The sequence below is a fragment of the Salvelinus sp. IW2-2015 genome, linkage group LG9 (genome assembly GCF_002910315.2).
Source record: "Salvelinus sp. IW2-2015 linkage group LG9, ASM291031v2, whole genome shotgun sequence".
NCBI classification, from domain to species: Eukaryota; Metazoa; Chordata; class Actinopteri; order Salmoniformes; family Salmonidae; genus Salvelinus; species Salvelinus sp. IW2-2015.
Window position 1 is genome coordinate 18,702,083 of NC_036849.1, and position 17,892 is coordinate 18,719,974.

The 17,892-nt window shown below is 44.5% G+C and overlaps 1 protein-coding gene across 1 annotated transcript in view; it reads right to left on the reverse strand.

Annotated features, from left to right (window-relative positions):
• Positions 1-17,438, reverse strand: part of LOC111968754 (regulator of G-protein signaling 6-like) — a 31,828-nt gene extending 14,390 nt beyond the window's left edge. The window contains exons 1-5 of the mRNA XM_070445196.1: positions 16,748-17,438; positions 16,546-16,652; positions 4,440-4,491; positions 3,715-3,779; positions 3,232-3,308 (exon numbers count right to left, since the gene is read on the reverse strand). Coding sequence (XP_070301297.1) covers positions 3,232-3,308; positions 3,715-3,779; positions 4,440-4,491; positions 16,546-16,652; positions 16,748-16,775 — 329 coding nt within the window. The 5' untranslated portion in view covers positions 16,776-17,438. The remainder of the gene's footprint in view (positions 1-3,231; positions 3,309-3,714; positions 3,780-4,439; positions 4,492-16,545; positions 16,653-16,747) is intronic.
• Positions 17,439-17,892: the final 454 nt, after the last annotated feature.

Below are 17,892 nucleotides of genomic sequence, written 5' to 3' on the forward strand. Positions count from 1 at the left end.
CTGAACTCTGAGTCTGGGGTGTCGTCTGTACCCCATACACCGACTGAACATGGACAGAATGGATACAAGTCTGTTATTCTGCCTCATTTTGATACTTTAGTTTATTGTAGTACCCTCCTACCTACCGCTTACTTTGTAACCGCCTGGCGCTCCTCCTCTCCAGCAACATTAGCAGTTTAACAATTTTAAAAACACCCTGTTATCAATTGCATTCTACAGATTTCACACACACTGGTTGTTGAAGGAGAATCAACGTGGGTGTGCAATCAGGGCCCGCTAGCTCCAGCCACTACCACATATCATACAGTTACTAAATCCATGTCCCACTGTCCCAATGAGGTATATAGCTATAGTGTGTATGTTAATTGATGTTGATCTGTGTACTGATGTGTGTGTGGAAGTAGCCCTACTTTTCTCATCAACTCTATTATCTCGTGTGCGTCCTCTCCCATGTGTGGGTGAGTGTGTGTGTTGTGTGTTGCTGCTCGTATGTGTGTCGAGCCCTGTATTGGTGGTGGTGTGCATTGTGTACGTACGCGTTGCGTCCGAAAACGATGCGTGGAAGGATGCGTCGTGCTATAGCGTGCGTGCGTGTGTCGGTGCTTGCGTGTGGTGTATTGCCATGCATTCATAGCGGGCTACAAATGTTTTGTGGTTGCGTCACCATACTCCAGTCCCGCTGTAGTCACATAAGGTTGTAGCCCTTTCATAAAAGAATCAATGTTTTGGTTTATTAGATATCCTCACTAAGATATGTTATCTAACATCTAGTTTGGTTTGCCATTCAGATTACATTAGAACCCTGGTGCCCGTGAGATACGTAAAATCAAGTTACGAGTAATGCCTAGTCTCCCAGACATGGCCCCAACCTCTCTATGTATACAACCCATTCAAGTACTGTGTGCGAATCTATAAACGCAATAATATCCACCATCTTCACCCTCAAATGTCCCTACCCAGATAACTCTCGAATGATAGGGAATGTAGACTTGTTTGAAAAGAGCTCTTTGTGCTGAAACCTGAATTTGCGACAATCGTACTGTGTGTTGGTAAGGATAATGCATGGTGTCCGAGCTTGTGTGCAGTTAGCGTTTTAACCCGATCATGAGCAGCAGCTCTGTGTGTGCTATAAAAGGTTCACAAAGCCCGAATGTTACAGATATACTCTCTCATATAAGTAAACTACCTAAGTCCTTAAATTAAAAAGCTTTTTACCAGTGCATGAAGTCTCTCTCTCCTTACCACGTTTGATCTACGCAAGTAGAGATTGGGACAGTTGAGCCCAATTACTTGCCAGCATTAATACCTGAAATAGCTCTCTACCTGGCCCAAGGTCCAAGAGAGCCCACGCCGCCGTCCATCTGCCCTGTACTGAAGACCCAAAAGGTGTATGAAGATTAGGCACTCTGACCTACTTGACGAGGAAATTTGGCCCGAATATAAAACACCTGTAGTTACTCCCTCCTGCAAGCAAATTCCCAGAAACAAAGCGATAAAAAATGTGTCAAGGTGCGACAAAACTATGAGGGCTCTTGTCAGAAGCCGTCGCGCTATATCTAGAAGTGAGATGAACCGTGTTAAATATCAAAGCTAGGCTCAGAACCCAGCGCAGATGCGACCGTCAAATTTGTATTAGTAGCCTAGACTTCTAGCCCATCGTTAGTTATAAACAAATGCTGCCCAAACTTCACGAGGTGATTGTAACCTTGACACACAATGAAACAAAGTGTATAAACAATCGAGCCTCCAGTCCTACAGAGAGCCTCCGAAATTCGTGTCTCATTCTTTCCAGAACCATAATGACCCTCAATAAATCAACACCCATCTCTTTATTTCCTCTCATTGAGTTCTCGTAATCTGTTGAGGTAAGGTCTAGGAGATTTAAAAGTCCCGAGTAGGTGCATTTCCGTGTTTGCCGACCAACGTCATTACCCCAATGCTTTTAAGGATTTCTATGCAGAGCCCTCCTATTCCCATTCCGTGCCTTAGTTGGACCCGTCTGCCTTGCCATCCTAAACTCGAAACTCTCCAAAGTATGGACTTGCAGTCATTTTTCAGTAATACGGCTGGTTAGTAGCTGGACAAATGCCCTCAAATAGCCAAAGGCTGGCTTTGGAACCGCAACGAGGCAATACAGTGAGACACTTAAAGCCAGTGTGGCATGTCGTTCCAGGTAAAAATTGAAAAAAAGCACCATGAGGCTTAACCAGCTACCCTGGGCAATTCCCTGATTCTAACTGCGATATATATATTGATAGGCTTCAATTAAAAACACCTGCTGTGTTCTGTTAGACAAGTATACTCAATTATCCAATCTTAGTAAGGAGGTATGTAAAGACATAAACAATCGCTTTCCCTTATCCCCAGTATGCTGTCCCCATTTATGCTTCCAAGATGGCCACCCATTGTTTCCTGTTACCTAAGAAAAGGCCGAAAAGTAACCTGACCTTTAATATGACTAATTCTTTCACGTTGTAAGAGCCAACTCATTAACTACCCTCGAACGTTTATTCATGTCGCAAGCAGCAGTTATCATATTATAATGATTCTTAATTTTAATGTCAATTTAAAAGATTAGCCATCTTGAATATTAACACCAGGTAAGTGCCTAATTCTAAATTGATGAGAGTCTAACAGATAGCCCCCACAATAATTTTATCAATCAATTTCTCTCAACCAATCATCAGTCATTTGTGTTAAGTGCTGTGCTTGTTGAGTGTCTCTTCCCTATAAGCATGCTGAAATTATTGATTGTCAAAAATTTGTTTCCGTTATTGCTTTACACTTTCACCCTCAACACACGTCACACAGATACTTACATACACATAAACAGAGACACTCATCACTAAAAGCCTTCTCCCTTACCTTTTTTTCACCCTTCTGTGGATTCTTCTCTACTCTCTGGCACTTGCGAATGTCCATCTCTGTGGTGTTTACACAGCCTGCTGTGAGAGAGTAGTTTCCAGGTTCAGATTAATATAGTGGGTCACCAGAACCATCCTTCCTTAGCCTGGAAGCTAGACTTAATTCACACACTGGAGTTGGCTAATACAGAGCCCCACTAGGATCCAAATTAATTCAGGCTAACCCAGGCCCCACCAGACATTTAAAACCACTTTATTGTTCTGACATGTGGAGCTCCTAACAGACTTTCACTGGTAAAATTTCCCCTTGGTTTTTTTTTTTTTTTTTTTTTCTCGCCTTTTCATCATTGCATCTATGTCCACTCACTTGACCTGCGCCTCAGCTTGCATGAAGATGAACTCCCACTTCCTGGCGAAGGCCCTCTGCAGTCGAGCCAGGTTCTCCTGTAAGACCCCCCAATCATAGAGATATGAGGGGTAAGAGTAAACCAGTGAAGGTTCTTGGGTAATTGCATCGCTATAATGCTTTTTGCTGCATAAAGCTAGCCAGCTCAGCTTAACCAGGAAGTAATATCACGGCTGTTGTAATTTGCATATAATAAGGGCATCTGCTTGGCAAATGAGCAATACAAAACATCTGTCATACATATTAAATGAAGTCACCTATTTGAATTGTGGGGAAAACAACACTCTGACCAAACCTATATAGCATGGAATAGACTAGAGCTCAGGAGCATGGCATGTGATCTGAGAGAATCTGTAGTTGTGTAGTTGATACCTCTGTTAAAGAGTCAGTAGTGTATTGATAGTGTACTGACGACAGTTCCAGTAGGGTGAATAGGGGACTCACAGCCTCGTAGTCAGCTAGCTCCAGCCTGGCCTTGTTCTGCATGGTGCGCTTGCACAGGTAAATAGCTGCAGAGGAGAGAGAAGACAGCAGAGTGTAGTCAGTTACTTACTGTTGCTTGGCAGACTGCCTGCCTTTAGTGATATTGTCAAACAAATGTCACATATGCTGTATCGCCAGTTGTAAGTGTAGTTTATTTCTTGCAAACAAATGCCACCTACTCGGTTTCCGCCTGAGTAAATCTGTTCTGATCAGAGTGCGGTGAGCAATATTTAATGAGACAGTTGGCAACTTTTCCATTTACATAATCAGGCTGGAGAAATGCCATGCAAACATGAAACCCTGGAGATGTACAATAATGTCACGTAAGACCTCTGTACCCTGATTGGCTAATATAGCGCTGCAGACCTGGGGGTAAAATTAGATCCTACTGGGGAGATAGTGGGATGCATTACAGAGTGGGCCACTCAATCAATACTGGGTGTGAGACAACAACAGATCCATAGTCTGTGTTTACACTCTAGGCAGGAGGATATGACACAGTCTGGGCCAGACACTCTGCTCTCACTCTGCACTGAGCAGGGCTATAGGTTAGGCTGGCAGGGAGGGGCATCAGGGGGGAATAGCTGGGGGTTACGCATAATGAAAATATGAGGGGTAACATTTAGACACATTTGAGTTCAATGATATTTTCTCAATCCACCCTTAGGGACCACAACATAACTTACCATAGTCTGTGTTTTCAGGTTCCCAACAATTAGAGGGCCAGAAGTATGGAGCCTGAGGAGGAAAGTGGAGAGGTCTTAACTTACTCATCATCTTAACATCATTTATACATCAGAGCATCTGCACAAGACTGGAGAGGGTCTGCTTTTTACTGTTTTTCCTAATGTTGATGCAGACAATTTCCTCCACGCTGCCCCTAGGAGCAGTGTTTGAAGTAAACAGTTCCTTTTCTTTTTGATTCACTCAGTAAACATTTTTGTGTTGAGTATGTGGCTAAAAATGTTCAAATAATGAGGTTTTAAACACATTTCTGAGACACAGTTTGGTTTGAAGATGGGCAGCCCCAGTTTTAATATGCATGTTGTGTCCAGTCCACCCTGACTCAAAGCCCTAAGTCATGTTGAGATGAAGATGCTGGAGAACACACAAACCGTCCATACTCTTTGTTCATGCCTTTCCCTCTCTACGAACATGCTGAAGTTAAAAGAAGATGAGTGGTGTGATAATCAATGCCCTTCTTATGCTCTGCATAACTATCTAGGTAAGAACAATAGCTATATTCTCCATCCAGATTTCTTTGATTATTGCAATTGATATTTCAGATTCACAGTTCATTCCATGATGCATAAATAATGTATTTCTCAGATCCATCATTTCTAATGATGGGCAGAATTAGAATGCAGAGATGTGCCGAGACATCTCCAATATCACTCATATAATTAGCTTAAAGCCCCCATGCAGTCTTTGTCATTTTATTTTTAAATCTGCACTGTATGTCTAAAAGATCACTGTGAGTGTTTAGTGAAAATGTGTAATGTAAATGCTCAGTCTGATTATGTGCGTGTTAGGAAACAAATGTGAAGATATTTACATACGCAGCCCTGATTGGCTGATAGGATGGTCTAGAGCCGACCCCCTTACCCAGATGAACAGTCAGATCACACTGTGACATCATGATGTGGGCCAAAAGTTCTATCCCACCTGAACAGGCTGAAATTTCAGGATTTCTTTTCAAACAGCTCTTACACAAAAAGGGCAATCTCATAATTTTCACAGTTTCTGAGTGTTATTTCGACCTCATAGTGTGGAAATATCATAACTGCACTGCCCCTTCAACAACAAAAGGCTAACAAGATGATTGAGATATGAATATGTGTCAGAATCAACACAACAGACAGGTTAACATGTATTTTCTCAAGTCTAAACCAAACTGCAGCAGTGACCGCGGGAAGTAGGGGAAGTAGGGGTGCTGAAGGTGCTGCAAATTGAAATACCTTTGCCAAAATTATTTAAAATAAATGTACAAATTCAAAATACTACACCAGAGAGCATAATTTAGCCACAGAGGATCAGTAGCTTTTAAAAAATAGCTGTGGATTAAGTTTTATCACAATCAATTTGGGCAGCATGCATGCCAAATATAGAACAGCTTGTTGCATTGTGGCCAAAGACAAATAATCTATAGAAGAATTTTGGAACCTTTAACCCTGGCACTTTGACTGTTAAAATCATGGGTACACGAGCATTGTTTGCCAGGCCTGACTTGGGGTGCGATTGTAAATTCAATCTGGAGTGCCAGAGCATTGTCAGATTATCCGTTTGTAAACTCAGAACGTTCAGATCGCACACTGGACACTCTGACCGAGGAGTAGGGTAGATCCACGTGTTCTGACCTCACAACGGCAGTCATGCACCCAAGCTAACTGACTAACGGTGGCTAGCTTGCTAGTTACTTCAAGACACAAATGTGAGAACACCTCACTCTGACCATTTTACTCGCCCTATCAGAGCTGGTTAGGCAGTTTTCATTTTATCCAGAGCGTTGGTGACTGTAACTCTGCTGCTGGCAACAATTTAATTAAGTTTCTTTGCTGACGATTACTGACTACGGTCCTATTCAATGAGTGTTGAGCGTTCGTAAATGCATCAGTTACTCACACTCAGACGAGAGTGCTCTGAAATCGGAGTAGATAGCCAGAGTGAATTTACGAACGCACCCTTGACTGGGAACTGTCATCTATGGATTATATTTCTATGGTTGGTTGTGGCTGTCAATTAGCTTTTTGCACATTTCTAAATGCACAAGAAAAAACATTGGGATACCATTTGGAAAGCAAATGCCTACTGCTGAAAATAGAAGACTAATCTGTCTGTTGAAGCTAAGAATTTTTAACAAGTGATTGCATTTAGAATTGTTGTGCAATAATTGATAAACAAGATACATACAGTGCATTCGGAAAGTATTCAGACACCTTGACTTTTTCCACTTTGTTAGGTTACAGCCTTATTCTAAAATGTATTAAAAAATATATATATCATCAATCTATACACAATACCCTAAACAAAGCAAAGCAAAAACTGTTTTTTTGAATACTGAAATATCACATTTACATACAGTTGAAGTCGGAAGTTTACATACACTTAGGTTGGAGTCATTAAAACATGTTTTCAACCACTCCACAAATTTCTTGTTAACAAACTATAGATTTGGCACGTTCATCTGTACAAACAATAGTACGCAAGTATAACACCATGGGACAACGCAGCCGCCATACCGCTCAGGAAGGAGATGCGTTCTGTCTCCTAGAGATGAACGTACTTTGGTGCGAAAAGTGCAAATCAATCCCAGAACAACAGCAAAGGACCTTGTGAAGATGCTGGAGGAAACAGGTACAAAAGTATCTGTATCCACAGTAAAACGAGTCCTATATCGACATAACCTGAAAGGCCGCTCAGCAAGGAAGAAGTCACCGCTCCAAAACAGCGTAAAAAAAGCCAGACTACGGTTTGCAACTGCACATGGGGACAAAGATCGTACTTTTTGGAGAAATGCCCTCTGGTCTGATGAAACAAAAATAGAACTGTTTGGCCATAATGACCATCGTTATCTTTGGAGGAAAAAGCAGAGGCTTGCAAGCTGAAAAAACACCATCCCAACCGTGAAGCACGGGGTGGCAGCATCATGTTTGTAGGGGTGCTTTGCTGCAGGAGGGACTGGGGCACTTGGAGTGGTCATCACAAAGCCCTGACCTCAATCCTATAGACATTTTGTGGGCAGAACTGAAAAAGCGTGTGCGAGCAAGGAGGCCTACAAACCTGACTCAGTTACACCAGCTCTGTCAGGCAGGAATGGGCCAAAATTCACCCAACTTATTGTGGGAAGCTTGTGGAAGGCTTCCCGAAACGTTTGACCCAAGTTAAACAATTTAAAGGCAATGCAACCAAATACTAATTGAGTGTATGTAAACTTCTGACCCACTGGGAATGTGATGAAAGAAATAAAAGCTGAAATAAATCATTCTCTCTACTATTATTCTGACATTTCACATTCTTAAAATAAAGTGGTGATCCTAACTGACCTAAGACAGGGAGGTTTTACTCGGATTAAATGTCAGGAAGTGTGAAAAACTGAGTTTAAATGTATTTGGCTAAGGTGTATGTAAACTTCCGACTTCAACTGTAAGTATTCAGACCCTTTACTCAGTACTTTGTTGAAGCACCTTTGGCAGTGATTCCGAGAATTCTTTAGTATCATGCTACAAGCTTGGCACACCTGTGTTTGGGGAGTTTCTCCCATTCTTCTCTGTAGATCCTCTCAAGCTCTGTCAGGTTGGATGGGGCACGTCGCTGCACAGCTATTTTCTGGTCTATCTAGAGATGTTAGATCGGGTTCAAGTCTGGGCTCTGGCTGTGCCTCTCAAGGACATTCAGAGACTTGTCCCGAAGCCACTCCTGCGTTGTCTTGACTGTGTGCTTTGGGTCGTTGTCCTGCTGGAAGGTGAACCTTCACCCTAGTCTGTGGTCCTGAGCGCTCTGGAGCAGGTTTTCATCAAGGATCTGTCTGTACTTTGCTCTGTTCATCTTTCCCTCCATCCTGACTAGTCTCCCAGTCCCTGCCACTGAAAAACATCCTCACAGCATGATGCTGCCACCACCATGCTTCACCGTAGGGATGGTGCAAAGTTTCCTCCAGACGTGACGCTTGGCATTCAGGCCAAAGAGTTCAATCTTGGTTTTCATCAGACCAGAGAAACTTGTTTGTCATGGTCTGAGAGTCCTTTAGGCGCCTTTTGGCAAACTCCGAAAACTTTTTTCTTCTTCTCCCACACAATTGGCCGAGGCCAATAAAATGTTTGGGCTTTTCAATATTTTTATCTGCCAAAAGCCAGCTATTACTGGCTAACGGAAACAAGTGACCGGGACCCGGGAAGATTTATAATTTATTGGACATTTTAGGAATTTACCAGTCATCCATATGCATTGGGTGTGTCACCCATTAGGGTGTCCACCCACGCAGCCAGCACCATCAATAATCAAGGGATATTGGCCAAATGAGCCACATTTACACACACTTAAAAACAGTCTATAACAAATGACAAAAACACTACTCCTTGTGTTTCGAATTTCGATGTGTAGCATATGCAAAACTTTATAGCCCATTGTTTTATTGGTATTTACTTTCCTAAAACAATAATAGTCCACCTCATGTTCAGTTGTGGGAAATGTGAGCACTAAATGCAACAAGGAATTGCATGCATAGGCCTATAGACTTAGGTGTCCACTGTATGATATTAATATTTAAAAAGTAAATATAAAGGAAGAGAAGCTTAGTCCTAGCCCCAGAAAAAGAGAGAGAGATGCCGTAGGCATGCTATGACACCAACATTCATTAATGTATCCTTGTCAGATAGGCTACTGCGTCTGCTATACAGATATAGGCATACAGAAGGAGGCTAATTCATACATTTTCTATCTGAATATTTTTTATAAAGATAAGTATTATATTGTTATATTATAGGGGTAACTCTGGTAGGCCTAAAAACATTATTCCTCACCTCAAGTTCAACTGTCAGAGTCAGTTGGAGCGCCTGTGCGCACTGCCTTCATGTCATGGGCCTTCAGTATAATAGAGGCTAATAGCCACACCACACCAAACCTTCACAAACGTTTCTAAACTTTATTAAGGTAATATCAAAAGTAATTCAAGCCATTGTTTATCGGGAAAATATGAGCAGGATATTATATCATGGTAAACACAACATTACAATTGGAACTTGATTTGGCCAAAGAAAATGGCTCAACAGAATGAAACAAAACACTTGCGAACTGGATTACACATTCACAAAGGTTTTGAACAGGCTGTATTGCAGCAATTACCAAGAAAGGCTAGTGCCTACCATACCCAACAAATGACAGCAAATAGGCTAATGATGTTTATTTTACAACAGGCCTTTACAACATAACCTATCTTAAACTAAATACAGAATTTAGCCAACGAAAATGTCTGATCAGAATTAAACAAAATACATTTTGCATAGGCTATTTAAAGAACTGATTTAGACTAATACATATGCCTACAATAATAAAAATGATATACATAACAAAAATAATAAAACAAATGCTAAAAAATATATATATTTTTTTTGCATCCTACCTGAATAGCAAGTTGCACATACAGTACCAGTCAAAAGTTTGGACACATTTGTTTTTCAACAGGACAATGACCCAAAACACCTCCAGGCTGTGTAAGGGCTATTTGACCAAGAAGGAGAGTGATGTTGTCCTGCATCAGATGACCTGGCCTCCACAATCACCCAACCTCAACCCAATTGAGATGGTTTGGGATGAGTAGGACCGCAGAGTGAAGGAAAAGCAAGTGCTCAGCATATGTAGGAACTCCTTCAAGACTGTTGGAAAAGCATTCCAGGTGATGCCGGTTGAGAGAATGCCAAGAGTGTGCAAAGCTGTCATCAATGCAAAGGTGGCTTTGAAGAATCTCAAATATAAAATATATTTTGATTTGTTTAACACTTTTTTGGTTACTACATGATTCCATATGTATTATTGAATATTTTTTATGTCTTCACTATTATTATAGAATGTAGAAAATAGTAAAAATAAAGAAAAACCCTTGAATGAGTAGTGTGTAGTGTGTCCAAACTTTTGGCTGGTACTGTATGTGTGGTATTAAAAAAGATTCTGCTAATGTCTTATATTATGTAAATGACGTAGCATGCATGAAATATGTTTATTAAAGGCTTCCCATGAAACATCACAGATTTATCTCAAAGCACAGCAGGAAGTTGTCATTAAAAGCGGGGCTTCCAAAGATGCAGCACCTATTTATAGCACAGCGTACCCACACAGCCTCTGTCAAAGCTCCTCAGTGCTGGCACAGAGACATACTCAAAAGGGCATCAACATACTCAAAAGAGCATGCAGGTCCTCTTTTATTGGCAATGATGACGCTCACTTGTTGCACCACACATAACATCAGAGGAAGGGTATTTTTAGTCCGATTGAATATGGGTGACACACACGCATCCCCTTCCAGAAAAAGGCACGTCATGCATTTTAATCTGAGGGAAAAGAAGTGTGCATAAATGGATTCTCCGGTAGATTGGGGGAGAAGTGGGATGGGTGAGTGACAGAGAAAAGTGCAGAGGAAGAGAGGACTGCCAGCTTAGCGCTTCCCAAAGGGAGCTGCTCCTAGCTGGGATTAGCCAGCCATAGTGACTCATTATTCTGGAGCTTTTCAGCAGGACCAGGGACCATTCAGCCTCCACTACACTATAACACACTGTGCTGAATGTCACAATGCATGCAGGGCCGGCTTAATGCAGGGGCTTCCTGGGGCTGAAGCCCCTGGGCCCAGGCCCGAGGGTGGACCAAGAGGCAGCAACAAAAAAAAAAGTACAAATAACTAAATAATGAAAATATAAATATAAACTCAGCAAAAAAAGAAACGTCCTCTCACTGTCAACTGCGTTCATTTCAGCAAACGTAGATTGCCTGCAATGACAACAAGCTCAGTCCGATGATGTTGTGACACATCGGACGCGAGTGAACCGCCACAGACCATGACGGACCCTCCACCTCCAAATTGATCCCGCTCCAGAGTACAGGCCTCGGTGTAACGCTCATTCCTTCGACAATAAATGCAAATCCAACCATCACCCCTGGTGAGACAAATCTGCGACCCATCAGTAAAGAGTACTTTTTGCCAGTCCTGTCTGGTCCAGCGACGTTGGGTTTGTGCCCATAGCCGACGTTGTTGCCGGTGAAGTCTGGTGAGGACCTGCCTTACAACAGGCCTACAAGCCCTCAGTCCAGCCTCTCTCAGCCTATTGCGGACAGTCTGAGCACTGATGGAGGGATTGTGCGTTCCTGGTGTAACTCGGGCAGTTGTTGTTGCCATCCTGTACCTGTCCCATAGGTGTGATGTTCGGGTGTACCGATCCTGTGCAGGTGTTGTTACACATGGTCTGCCACTGTTAGGACGATCAGCTGTCCGTCCTGTCTCCCTGTAGTGCTGTCTTAGGCGTCTCACAGTACGGACTTTGCAATTTATTGCCCTTGCCACATCTGCAGTCCTCATGCCTCCTTGCAGCATGCCTAAGGCACATTCACGCAGATGAGCATGGACCCTGGGTATCTTTCTTTTGGTGTTTTTCAGAGTCAGTAGAAAGGCCTCTTTAGTCTCCTAAGTTTTCATAACTGTGACCTTAATTGCCTTCTGTCTGTAAGCTGTTAGTGTCTTAATGACCGTTCCACAGGTGCATGTTCATTAATTGTTTAATGGTTCAATTGAACAAGCATAGGAAACATTGTTTAAAGCCTTTACAACGAAGATCTGTGAAGTTATTTGGATTTTTACAAATTATCTTTGAGAGTCCTGAAAAAGGGACGTTTCTTTTTTTGCTGAGTTTATTAAGGAAAAGATATACTGCATATGTTATATACAGTGCATTTGGAAACTATTCAGACACCTTGACTTTTTCCACATTGTTACGTTACAGCCTTATTCGAAAATGGATTAAATTAATATTTTCCTCATCAATCTATACCCAATACCCTGTAATGACAAAGTAAAAACAGGTTTTAGACATTTTTACTAATTTATAGAACAAAACAAAAACAGGGGCGGCAGGTAAAGTGGTTAGAGCGTTGGCAGTAACCGAAAGGTTGCTGGATCGAATCCTCGAGCTGACAAGGTAAAAATCTGTCGTTCTGCCCCTGAGAAAGGCAGTTAACCCATTGTTCCCCGGGCGCCGAAGACATGTATTTCGATTATGGCAGCCCCACACCTCTCTGATTCATGGAAAAAAGGCTGCCTAAGTATGATCCCCAATCAGAGACAACGATAGACAGCTGCCTCTGATTGGGAACCATACCCGGCCAACAAAAAACTAGAAAAACTAGAATGCCCACCCAAATCACACCCCGACCTAACCAAATAGAGAAATAAAAAGGCTCTCTGGAGACTCTGGACTGCAGACCGTCGCTGGAGACTCTGGACCGCAGACCGTCGCTGGAGGCTCTGGACTGCCGACCGTCGCTGGAGACTCTGGACCGCAGACCGTCGCTGGAGACTCTGGACCGCCGACGTCGCGGAGATCTGGACGCGCAGACCGTCGCAGGGGCTCAGACCGCGAGACCGTCGCTGGAGGCTCTGGACCGCAGACCGTCGCTGGAGACTCTGGACCGCAGACCGTCGCTGGAGGCTCTAGACCGCAGACCGTCGCTGGAGGCTCTAGACCGCAGACCGTGCTGGAGACTCTGGACCGCAAGACGTCGCTGGAGACTCTGGACTGCCGACCGTCGCTGGAGACTCTGGACCGCAGACCGTCGCTGAGACTCTGGACTGCCGACCGTCGCTGGAGACTCTGGACCGCAGACCGTCGCGAGACTCTGGAAGCCGCCGCGCTGGAGACTCTGGACCGCAGACCGTCACTGGAGCTCTGGACCGAACCGTCGCTGGAGACTCTGGACCGCAGACCGTCGCTGGAGACTCTGGACCGCAGACCGTCGCTGGAGACTCTGGACCGCAGACCGTCCTGGAGCTCTGGACCGCAACGTCGCTGGAGACTCTGGGCCATGGATCGTCACTGGAGGCTCTGGACCGCAGACCGTCGCTGGAGACTCTGGACCGCAGACCGTCGCTGGAGACTCTGGACTGCAGACCGTCACTGGAGACTCTGGACTGCAGACCGTCGCTGGAGACTCTGGGCCATGGATCATCACTGGAGGCTTCGGGCCATGGATCATCACTGGAGGTCTGGAGCGTAGAGCTGCACAACCCGTCCTGGCTGGATGCTCACTTTAGCCGGCAAGTGCGGGGCGCTGGCACAGGATGCACTGGGCTGTGAAGCGCACTGGCGACACAGTGCGTAGAGCCGGCGCAGGATATCCTGGACCAAGGAAGCGTACTGGAGGTCTGGAGCGTAGAGCTGGCACAACGCGTCCTGGCTGGATGCTCACTTTAGCCCGGCAAGTGCGGGGCGCTGGCACAGGACGCACTGGGCTGTGAAGGCGCACTGGCGACACAGTGCGTAGAGCCGGCGCAGGACATCCTGGACCGAGGAGGCATACTGGAGACCAGGAGCACTGAGCCGGCACAACACGTCCTGGCTGGATGCTCACTTTCGCATGGCAAGAGCGAGGAGCTGGCACAGAACGCACCGGGCTGTGGATGCGCACTGGAGACACATTGTGTATCTCCGCAAAACATGGTGCCTGACTGGTCCCACGCTCATCACGGCGACTGCCTTGCTCCAGACACCAAACCATCCACTCTACCTTATCACTCCCCTCAACTATCCCACAATACTCCTCGCTCAGTCTCTCCCAATATTCCACTTCGCTCTCAGACTCGCCCCGCGGCTTCGCCGACCAACTCGTGTGCCCCCACCCCCCCCCCCCTAAAATTGGGGGGCTTTGGCCTCTCGGGCTTCCGTCGTGGTCGTGAACTTCGGAGTCGCCGTTGATCCTCCTTTCTCTCCCGGGCCCAGGATGTCTGCTCCTCCTGGCCACGCTGCTTGGTCCTTTGGTGGTGGGATCCTCTGTCACGTTCGTTTAGAGATGGATTGGACCAACAAAATAGCTTCCAATACTCTACTCAGCAAACTGGATGCAGTCTATCACAGTGCCATCCGTTTTGTTACCAAATCACCTTATACCACCCACCACTGCGACCTGTGTGCTCTAGTCGGCTGGCCCTCGCTACATATTCGTCGCCAGACCCACCGGCTCCAGGTCATCTATAAGTCTATGCTAGGTAAAGCTCCGCCTTATCTCAGTTCACTGGTCACGATAACAACACCCACCCGTAGCACACGTTCCAGCACTGATCATCCCCAAAGCCAAAACCTAATTTGGCCGCCTTTCCTTCCAGTTCTCTGCTGCCAGTGACTGGAACGAATTGCAAAAATTGCTGAAGTAGCAGACTTTTATTTCCCTCACCAACTTTAAACATCAACTATCTGACCAGCTAACCGATCGCTGCAGCTGTACATAGTCCATCTGTAAATAGCCCACCCAATCTACCTACCTCATCCCCATACTGTTTTTATTTTATTTACTTTTCCGCTCTTTTGCACACCAGTATCTCTACTTGCACATCATCATCTGCTCATTTATCACTCCAGTGTTAATCTGCTAAATTGTAATTATTCACGCCTATGGCCTATTTATTGCCTACCTCCTCATGCCTTTTGCACACACTGTATATAGACTTTCTTTTTTCTACTGTGTCATTGACTTGTTTATTGTGTTATTGGCTTGTTTATTGTTTACTCCATGTGTAACTCTGTGTTGTTTCCTGTGTCACACCGCTTTGCTTTATCTTGGCCAGGTCGCAGTTGCAAATGAGAACTTGTTCTCAACTAGCCTACCTGGTTAAATAAAGGTGAAATAAAGAAATTAAAAAATTAAAAAAGGCTGCCTAAGTATGATCCCCAATCAGAGACAACGATAGACAGCTGCCTCTGATTGGGAACTATACCCGGCCAACAAAGAAATAGAAAAACTAGAATGCCCACCCAAATCACACCCCGACCTAACCAAATAGAGAAATAAAAAGGCTCTCTAAGGTCAGGGCGTGACAGAATGTTCTTGAGTGCCCCAGCCATAGCCCGGACCTGACCAAACATCTCTGGAGAGACCTAAAAATAGCTGCGCAGCAACGTTTCCCATCCAACCTGACAGAGCCGGAGAGGATCTGCAGAGAGGAATGGGAGAAACTCCCCAAATAGTTAAATAAAATAGAAATAAATACATATTGTATGTGCCAAGCTTGTAGCGTCATACCCAAGAAGACTCAAGGCTGTAATCGCTGCTAAAAGTGCTTCGACAAAGTACTGAGTAAAGGGTCTCAATACTGTTTTTGCTTTGTCCTTATGGGGTATTGTGTGTAGATTGATGAGGGAAAAAACGATTTAATCCATTCTAGAATAAGGCTGTAACGTAACAAAATGTGGAAAAAGTCAAGGGGTACCTCAATTACCTCAACTCGGTACTATGACCCCGTGTATATATTGAAGTTATTGTTACTCATTGTGTATTTACTATTACTTTTATTATAATGTGATATACATTTTCTATTATTTCTCTATTTTCTTTATCTTTGCATTGTTGGGAAGGGCCCGTAAGTAAGCATTTCACTGTTAGTCTACACCTGTTATTTTCGAAGCATGTGACAAATAACATTTGATTTGAACAGCAATGCCAGATTGTGGGATGCTGTGAGTAGATACGAAAAACTGTACATTGTGCCTCTCCAACTGATATCATCTATAATATCAAAATTGTTATTGATATTTATAATATAGTGATAATATCTGTAGTGATTTACCCACGGGTTAAGAGAGAGAACAAGGGTAGTGAGTCCAGACCAATTACAACACTTGACCTGATACTGGGGATCAGACTATAGGAATCTCTCAATTCAGTTACTCTGTTAGAACACTCTCCCCTGGTTCTCTCTGCTTTAGAGCGTAAAGTGAACAGTCACAAGGTATTGAGGCTACTGTTCTGGACAGTGCACAGGATCATTTATGGTCAAAACTCATGTTATGGATGGTGGTGTGGACAGTAAATCCAGTTTGGGACCACTACACTCTTAGAACAAAAGGTGCTATCTAGAACCTAAAGGGGTTATTCAGCTGTCCCCACATAAAACCCCTTGAGAATCCTTTTGGTTCCATGTAGAAAATAAGAAAAATAAAGTTTCTCTATGGGGACAGCCCAAGAACCCTTTTTGAACCCTTTTTTTCTAAGAGTGTAAGGATGGTACGTCTACTGGTGCCTGAAGTTACCATGGTAGCTTACCTGGAAGCGGTACAGGGTCCCATCATCTTTGAGAGTGAGGACGTGGTCGGAGATCGGGAAGAGGTAGCCAAGGGCAGCGATCAGGCTCCCTAAATGAATGGCTTCAGCTACAGGAGAGAAGACTAACGCTGAGTAGAGAAAAATGGAGACTGACAACAGGGGTCAATCCCAGTCAGGTTGGCTGTGTACATAGCAGACATACCTGAGTCCTCAATGGAGAGGTTTTTCATCAGCCACTGCACAATGTCTGCTCCTGGTATTCAAAGCAGAAGAACGGTTGATAGGGACAATGAAATGGCATTGTACACACACAGAAAGCCTCTACTCAACAGCTGCAATAGTTAACAGGTCTCCCCTCAACAATCTATTACTTTTAGCTTACAGCACAGCTACAACGCCCTTGGCTAAGGCTAAATGTGGCATAGCTGAGTATGTGTTTGCAGGAACAATCCAAATGGAACAATGTGATCTTGGTCTAACAATAGGCAGGAAACCACACTGCCCTTTCCCACCTGGACAAAAGGAACACCTATGTGAGAATGCTATTCATTGACTACAGCTTAGCGTTCAACACCATACTGCCCACAAAGCTCATCACTAAGCTAAGGACTCTGTGACTAAACACCTCCCTCTGCAACTGGATCCTGTACTTCCTGACGGGCCTCCCCCAGGTGGTAAGGGTAGGCAACAACACATCTGCCACGCTGATCCTCAACACCGGGGCCCCTCAGGGGTGTACTCCCTGTTCACCCACGACTGTATGGCCAAGCACAACATTTTGATTTGAAACCAGGTAACCATCTTTTCTCTAACTCCTGGACAGCAACATATTTGGCATAATGTGAGGAGGAGTGAGACTGGGAGAGTGAAGCGTGAGCCCAGCAGGCCTAAAGAGACGTGAGGGGGTGAGTCACACTCAGAGCAACGTTACTGGGACCCCCCCCCCCTCCTCTCCTATTCCCCAGCCCCATGGCTACTGTTGACTCTGTTGACTCACACACACACATACACACACCAGCCAGAACAGTCTTACTCACTCACACTGCCCCCTAAAACCATGTCATAAAACACACAACCAGCCACTCTCTACAATGTCAGTGCCAGACGGCCTCATCTGTCCCCATCTGCAGAGGCAGCAAGTCAAATGAGCCTGAAAGGTCATATTTGCTTTAATGATTCTGACTCTCTGTCTGCTCTCTCTGCTTTCTCTTATTGTATGAGACAACACGCACGCACGCACGCACGCACGCACGCACGCAACGCACGACGCACGCCGCACGCAACCACACACACACACACACACACACAACACACACACCACACCACAACACCACACACACACACACA